The 8252-nt window shown below is 49.4% G+C and overlaps 1 protein-coding gene across 1 annotated transcript in view; it reads right to left on the bottom strand.

Annotated features, from left to right (window-relative positions):
- HAS1 (hyaluronan synthase 1) overlaps positions 1-8252 on the bottom strand; it is a 13489-nt gene that overhangs the window by 1569 nt on the left and 3668 nt on the right. The window contains exons 2-4 of the mRNA XM_004710461.4: positions 7270-7971; positions 3775-4000; positions 3073-3205 (exon numbers count right to left, since the gene is read on the bottom strand). Of these exons, the coding sequence (XP_004710518.2) occupies positions 3073-3205; positions 3775-4000; positions 7270-7971 (1061 nt within the window). The remainder of the gene's footprint in view (positions 1-3072; positions 3206-3774; positions 4001-7269; positions 7972-8252) is intronic.

The following is an 8252-nucleotide window of genomic DNA, read 5'->3' as shown; positions in this document are numbered from 1 at the left end:
AAAAAAAAAAAAAAGGATTCTGGTGCCAGAAATGGCCACTATGGGCTAGGGCTAGTTTCTTCCCCTCTCTGAGCCTCCTGTGTAAAATGGGGTCGGTGATGTCTCCCAGGCACCCTGGTGGCGTTGTGGTTACGAGTTGGGCTGCCTAACCGTAAGGTTGGGTGTTCAGCACCACCTGCTTGCTTGCTCGGTGGGAAAAAGGGCTATCCACTCCTGTAAAGAGGGGGTGGGGGAGAGAGGGAGGAAAGAGGAGCTTATACCAAGGGCTCAAGCAGAAAATGTTATGGAAATGACGAGGCAACCTACGTACGACTATGCTTGATACAACTGACGTATGGGATGTTGTAAGAGCTGTAAGAGCCCCCAATAAAATGATTTTTTTTTTAAGCGTTACACTCTTATAACCCACGGGGGTAGTTCTACTCTGTCCTATGGGGTCGCTGAGTCGGCAAGACTCGATGGCAGTGACAGTGAGCATGTTCCCCAGGGTCTCAGTGACTAGCTGCTAACCCCCAAACCAAGGTGTCAGGGGGTCAAGCCCACCAACGGACTGAAGGGAGAAAGACGGGTCAGGGGGCTTCCCGGGGATTACAGCCTTGGAAGCTCTTGGGCAGTGTGACTCTGTCCCTGGACACCACGGGAGGGCTGTAACAGAACTGCCCCAGTGGTGGCTATACCACCAGCAGTTTTATTTTCTCAGCGTCTCCCTCACTGCCATCGAGTCTATAGCAGTTCCCAGTGACCCTCCAGGACAGGACAGAGTTTCTGAGACGACAGCTCTTTAGGGGAGTAGACGGCACCAGCACCGTCTTTCTCCCGCTCAGAGTCTGGAGGCTTGGAGCTGGTTCCTGCTGGGAATTGCCGCCTTACAGACGGGCTGGGTGGGCGCCGCACAGCGCCCCCAGTGGCGTAAGCGGGTTCTGCACTGGGCTGCTAACCACAAAGTCAACAGTTTGAAACCGGCGCTGGAAGTTGCAATCAACCTAATGGCAAGGAATTTGTTTTGTCCGTCACAAAACCCTGGTGGTGCACTGAATTAAGCATTGGGGCTGCTAGCCAAGCAGTTCGAACACAGCAGCTGCTGCTTGGGAGGATGGTGGTGACCTCTACTTCTGTAAAGATTGGAAATGTCTTGGAAACGTGATGGGGGTTGGCTGGGGGGGGGGCGTTCTGCTCTCTCGTCTAAGGGCTCTGTTCCATAGGGTCTCTAAGAGTCAGAATCAACTAGAAGACCAGGGTCTTGATTTTGGAGGAGAAGATTCCAAAAATGGCCATCTGGGTTCTGGGCTCAGACTGTTGTGGCCCCTGAGGTTTCACTGGCTGTTGTCAAGAGTAGATCTCTAAGCCTGTCGAGTGGGGAAGCACCGGTGAAGCCGGGTCAGCATCAAACATCCCCTGACTGATGGGTAGAGGCTGCATAGAAAGCATATTGACTGGGGAGTGAACAAATCCAGGTCTGCTACATAGCCCTCTGCTACTGAGCCAACTCCAACTCATAACTATATATTTTTACGGGAGCAGAGAGCCTCGACTTTCTCCAAAGGAGCTACTGGTGGGTTTGAACCATCCACCTGACAGCAGAACAATGCTTGCCGAACAGAACCCCAGGGGCTCCTACATGGAAGGTGAGAATTCTACCACTGATCCACCACTGCCCCTTACTGGGAGGATTCCATGCCAAAGTATCCAGGACCAGGTTAGGTCTTTGACATCATGGAAGAAAGTTCTGGAGATCACTTTCAGTAAAGATTATAGCCAAGAAAACCCCGTGTGTTAGCTCTACTCTGTAACACATGAGGTCGACCATGAGTCAGAATCAACTTGATGGCAACAGTTCATTTGGTGGCTTCTTTTTTAGTTTCTTTCTTTTAGGACTAGTATTTAGTTATGTGCTCAATGAATAGTACCTATGATTTTTGCTATGACTAATACTATTGCTATTGCAATTACTAATAATATTACCATCTCTAGCACGCTTACTAATATTACCACTAATCTATTACAAATACCATTGCAATGACTCTTATTGGCAGCCCGGCGATGAGGAACATGATAGACACTGTTCCTGCCTAGCCTCATCCATGTGGTAGAGTTTCGCAAGGGAACCATGAAGATCCTTGCCTGTGGCCATGGCAGACATTACTAATCAATCCCTGCAGTCAAGTCACTGTAGGCCAAAATTTGCCCCCTTCCCCATCCCCCCCTTTCTTTTTAAGTTTATTGTGATTTAGGTGAAGGCTTAGAGCAAATGGGGTTCTATTCAACAATCCAGGCCCATTTTGATCCATGACATTGATTGCATTTCCACACAATACAAGAGCACACTCCTCACCTCTCTCCACCCTGATACCCTAGCCTTTTGTGCCTTCTGGGCTTTCTCCCTGTTTGATTGGTTTTTTGTTTTTTTTTTTGTCTCCTCTGGTTGATTGTTCTATAGACCTATCATTTGACCCATTCAAAACAAAAAGCAAAAAACCAAACTCACTGCCATTGAGTCAATGCCAACTCAACTTTCCATACTGCCCCTATAGGACTTGAATCATCCCATGAGTTTCTGAGACCGTAACTCTCTCTTTTAAAAAAAATCATTTTATTGGGGGCTCGTACAACTCTTCCCACAATCTATCCATCCATCCATTGGATCAAGCACATTTGTCAATGTGTTGCCATCATCATTCTCAAGACATTTTCTTCCTACTTGAGCCCTTGGTATCAGCTCCTCATTTTCCCCCCTCCCTCCCCGAGACTGTAACTCTTTAGGGGAACAGAAAGCCTTGTCTTTTGCCGGCGGAGCTGCTGGTGGGTTCAAACTGCTGCCCTTGCAGATCACGGTTCCATGTGTAACCGCTAAGCCATCAGAGCTCCTGTGTTTGTTTGGCCCATTGGTTCAATGCAAATGCCACCTCAGTGCCTTATGGGACCTTCCACTCTCCCCTCATGTCTCATTAGGCAGAGCCTCTTGACATAGGAGTTCGTTCCTTTGGGTTTGAAGTAGTCTCAACCTGCATACACACTCCTAGGGATCCTATCTGGCCCCAGGACACACCGGAACACCGGGGCCCTTCGGCTTACTTGGTGGCGTAGCCCATGCTGAGCATGCGATTGGTCAGGTGCCGGTCATCTCCAAAGGTACAATGTGTGCCCAAGAACTTCTGGTTGTACCAGGCCTCGAGGAACTGCTGCAGGAGGTTGTTCCGGTACAGACCTGGGTGGTGGAGGGAGTGCAGGAGCGTCAGCTCTTGTCACCAGCATCAGTTCCAATCCTATCCCCAACCCCTTCTTTGATTCCTGTCCCATCCCTTCCCATCTCAACCCCCTGCCAGGTTTATTACCAACCCCAACCCCAAGGCAATTTCCAACCCCACATCTCCATTTGCCACCGATCCTGTTTCAAACTGTTCCCAACCCAGTCCTTGACTCCACACCCACTTTGGCTACAGATCCTCCCTCACTCCGTCCCCAGTCTCATACCCATTCTCAGCCCCGTCCCTAACCTGTCCTCATCTATAACTCCATCTCCACCCCCCAACCCACCCCGACCTGGACCTCAATCCTATTGCAGCCCTTTCTCAAAATCCTTTTCCAATCCCAGCCCCAATCCCCATTGACATATGCCCTCCAACCCCATCCCTAACCCACAGCCACAACCAAATGCACCTCCACCTCCTCGTCTTATTCTCATCCCGGGTCCTGCCTCAGCCCCGCCTTCCCCCCAGTTTCAACCACACGCTGGCTCCCCTTCTCGCTCTCTACTCCATCCTGGCCCCTGCTCACCTAGGGGGCCACTGATGCAGGACACACAGTGGAAGTAGCTCTGACAAGCCCGCTCCACATTGAAGGCCACCCAGTACCGCAAGCTGCTTAGGAAGCTGACCCAGGAGTCCAGGGGGTTCAGAATCCGCACGTCACCTCCTACAGCCCCCACCCGGGGGTCTTCGTCCAGCACGTGCACTAGCTCCAGCAGCGCCATAGGGTCCAGCCTTGTGTCTGAGTCACAGACCTGTGGAAGCAAAGGGAGGGGGATCAGACCACACCCCACCGTGTGGGGCTGGTGTTTGCAGGGAGGGCACCAGAGATGAGGAGCAGCAGCCCCAAACGACCAGCCACTCCACGGGAGAGAGATGAGACTTCCCACGCCCCTAAACAGTTACAGTCTCAGAAACCCACTGGGCAGTTCTACCCTGTTCCTATAGGGTCACTCTGCGTCAGCATTGATCGGATGGCAGTAAGTGTGCGTGAGTAATCACATCATAACATGATCCCCCAGTCCTAAACCAACAGAGCAATGACACACCAACAACACCACTGCCACTGAGTCGATTCCGACTCACCACGACCCTACAGGGCAGAGTAGAATTGCTCCATATGTCCCCAAGACTGACAGCCACCCTGTGTAATAGCCTCCCTGGGGGGCGTGTGAGAGAGTCTACTGGCTTCTAACCACCAGGGCATGGCAAAAGTGACAGCGTAGAACTCCCATGATGATGTTCCTGTCCATGGAAAAGATGGAGTGATCTTGCAGATGTCATTAAGGTCCCCGAATGGTTCATTTTCAACAAATAAAACCAGCTAATCTTGAGTAGTCCGGAGCTCTTTAAAAGTAGATCTGAGATCAGAGGAGGGAATTGTAGCCGAGTTTAAATTCTCAGCAGCTGGTTTGCAGAAGGCTGTGGATGACAATGAAAATCCCAAATCTGTTTGTGGATTAAGTCTCCAATCAATTCCCTCTGACCACCGACTAGGGATGTGAATAGTCTTGCTCTCAGACAGAGTGAATTTGAAAGTGGATTTAGGCAGATGTAAGTTAGCTTGAAATTTAATACCTTATCATTTGTTTTCTTTTTTGACTCCTTTTACATTCATTCTACTTTAAAAAAAATTATTTTCTGCTCTCTTTTTGGATTGAAGTTTATCTGTGTGTGGTTATTTTTTTAGGGGGTGCAGAGTTTTTTTGGTGGGTGTGTATGTGTTATTTTGGGGGGAGGGGTATGGTTTTTTTATATGAGATCCACGATTGGTAAATCTATAGTGACAGCAACTACATCAAGTTTTTAGGGTTATGGCAGGGGAGGGTGGGGGGAGGGGGGGGTTGAAAAGGAGCTAATAATAATGAGCCCAATAATGAAGAAAGTGTTCTAAAATTGATTGTGCACAATTTTTGGACTATATTGAAATCATTTAATTGTGCAACGTGTGAATAACATATCAATAAAACTTTTTTTTAAAGATAGAGTCTAGAAGTTAGGCACTCTCTCTCTTTTGCCTTGGAGAAGCAAGCTACGTTTTTCATTTAATTGTGTCATTGTTGTCAGGCTATTTGTTTGTATAATTTTCTGTAGGTAAAACCCAGATTAGGTAAACTTATAGAGATAACAACGGGATCAAGAGATTCAAAGGGACATGACAGGAGAGGCTGGCAGGAAATGGGGAGCTAGCCATGCGTACCCGGAAGAAGAAATACCCCGGAATTGATGGTGGTGGTGATGCGCACCCGGAAGAAGAAATGCCCGGGAATTGCTGGTGTTGACGGTTGCACGACTCTAAGGGATGTGATTGAACTATTGAATGTACGCTATGTGGACTGTATGTCGGTGAAATTGTTAAGTATTAAGAAACCAATTAAAATTAAAAAAGAAATAAATCATTTTTTAAAATAAGCAAGCTACAGGGAGTCCCTTGGCTGTGCAAGAAAATGAGTTCTGCCAACAACACACACACTTGGAAGAGGATCCCTGAACCAGCCCTAGCAAACCCCTTGGTGGCAGCCTGATTAAACTGAACAGAGAACTCTGCTAAGCTGTGTCCAAATTCCTATACCCCAGGAGGTAGTGAATATGTGTTGCTTCATGCTGCTAGCTTTATGATAATTTGTTACCCAGCCATGGGGAACAAATATATTGCTTCGGTGAATTAACCTCTCAAATCAGTGGATGAATAAAGTATTAAGTGACTCTATGGATTCAATAGCTAATTAAATGGATAAATGCATGAGCAAAATCTCTACATTAAATGAAGAAAGGAAGGAATAGAAGGAGGAACGAATACATAGATCCCTACATGACAGGGCTGTGTGGATGAATAAATGATCTCTATATTGTTTGGATAGATGAATGAGTGAAGAGGAGAAGGAATCTCTACATTGAATGACGTGTGAATTAATAAATGAACCAACGAGTCTCTATATTGAATGGATAGATGAGAGTTGATAGATGAATGATTGATGAAAAACTACATTGGGTAGATGAATGAATGATAAAAAGAGTATACACTGAATGCATGATTAAATATATGCTTGAATCTATATTTGATGCATGGATGGATGCGTGGGTGTGTGGATGGATTAAGGAATGAGTGAAGGAAAAAATCTCTACACTGTATGGCTGGTGGAATAAGAGAATGAATGCCTCTCTATTGAATGGATGATGGATGGATGGATTGGTGAGTGGATAGATGGAGGGAGTGGAAGGATGAGTGGATGGCTGAATGGAAATTTTCCGTGTTGATCATGTCGATAGATAGATGGGTGGATAGATAGTGGATGTATGGATGGATGACTCATGAATAGTAAGGGAAATCAAAGCCAGATTCACTGCTATCCAGTCAGTGCCGACTCATGGTCACCACCCCCGTGGGTTTCCCAGACTGCAACTGTTTACGGGAGCAGAAAGCCCAGTCCTCCTCTGATGGTTCCCAACTGCCGGCCATGGGGATGGCAGCCCGACGTGTAACCACTACGTGTAACCACTACATTGTAAGGGAAAGAAGAATCTCTATATTGAGGGGATGATTGAATAAATGAATCTCTATTTTGAATGGATGGATGGATGGATGGATGGATGGATGAAAAGAATCTCTACATTGGGCAGAATGAGTGAATGATAGAAGCTAGAATCTCTAGTGAATGAGTGCTTACATAAGCAGATGCATGAATCTCTATAGCGGATGGAAGGATGGATAGACGAGTGGGTGGGTAGGTGGGTGAATGGATAAATGAATAAGGGAAGGAAGGAATGTCCACATTGAATGGGCAGTTGAATACGAGAATGGTTGCATCTCTATCTTGAATAGATGGATGGATGAATGGATGGGTGGATATAGAGGAGCAGCTGGATGACAAGTGAGATGGATGGATGGATGGATGGATGGAATAATCTCTGAATCTGAGGAAGAATGGATGAGAACAAGGAGGAGGTCGTGGATGAATTTCAACATAGAAGCTGGATATGGAGGGATAGGGTCAGGGGTGTGCTAGGGGCGCCCTCCACTCACCTGCACATAGTCCACCGAGTCGCCTAGCGCCTTGAAGGCTGTGTACATGACTTCGCGCTTGCCACCCCAGCGCTGGGCCACGCACACACACCGGTGAGTCCTCACCAGCGCCTCCACTGCCAGGCGCCCAGGATCCTCAGCCTCCACTTCGCGGTAGGCGCCGGGCACCCCCGCCGCCGCCGGCTCCCAGGGTTGGTGGTAGTTGCCGTCCCACACGTAGGTGGCAGGGTCCTCGTCCGCGAAGACCTCGCGGAACATGTCCACCATGTAGAGGTCCTCGGGGCGGTTGCCGTCCACCACCATGAGTACGCGCAGGCGCGCGCGCGGGTACTGCAGGGCGCGCGCAGACACCAGGCACTGGCGCAGGTACGCGGGGTCCTCCTGGTACGCCGAGATGGTCAGCGCCACGCTGCGCGCCCCGGCCGCGTCCAGTGGCCCCCGCTTGGCCACGCGCCGCGCCGCCGCTGCCACCCGCCGGTGCTCCAGGTAGGCGAAGAGGCTCTGCGCCACCAGGTGCGCCGAGAGGAAGGCCCCGTAGAGGCCGAAGGCCAGGAGGCCGTGGCGATCGGAGGCCAGGGGCACGCCAGCGGCATAGGCCCAGGTCATGAGGCCCAGGATGAGCAGGGCGAAGGTGACGGTCAGCACCCGCCGGGCCAGGCCGGAGCAGCGACGGGCTGCAGGGGTGGGCTTGGGCCCAGGCTGCTGAGAACAGAAAAAGGAAGAAAGAATGAGGAAGCGTCCTCCTCCAGGAAGCCCTCCTGGTTTTTTCCTTCCCTCAAACCAGTTCAAATCACACCCCATTTGGGTCCAGAGGACTCTGGGTACTAGGAAGTTATTTTCATTCATGAGAACAATTTGGCCAACAGCTGTCTCGGCTTAAACTCTTCACTCCTAGAACTGCCCCCAAGGGTTTCCCAAGCTGTAGCTGTTTGCGTCACAGTGACCCTATAGGACAGGGTAGAACTGCTCCTGTGGGTTTCCGA

The sequence above is a fragment of the Echinops telfairi genome, unplaced genomic scaffold (genome assembly GCF_000313985.2).
Source record: "Echinops telfairi isolate 266 unplaced genomic scaffold, ASM31398v2 ScPeMD7_655;HRSCAF=1070, whole genome shotgun sequence".
Classification (NCBI taxonomy): Eukaryota; Metazoa; Chordata; class Mammalia; order Afrosoricida; family Tenrecidae; genus Echinops; species Echinops telfairi.
Note: the sequence above shows the minus strand (reverse complement) of the source record. Positions and strands in the feature narration are given on the sequence as shown.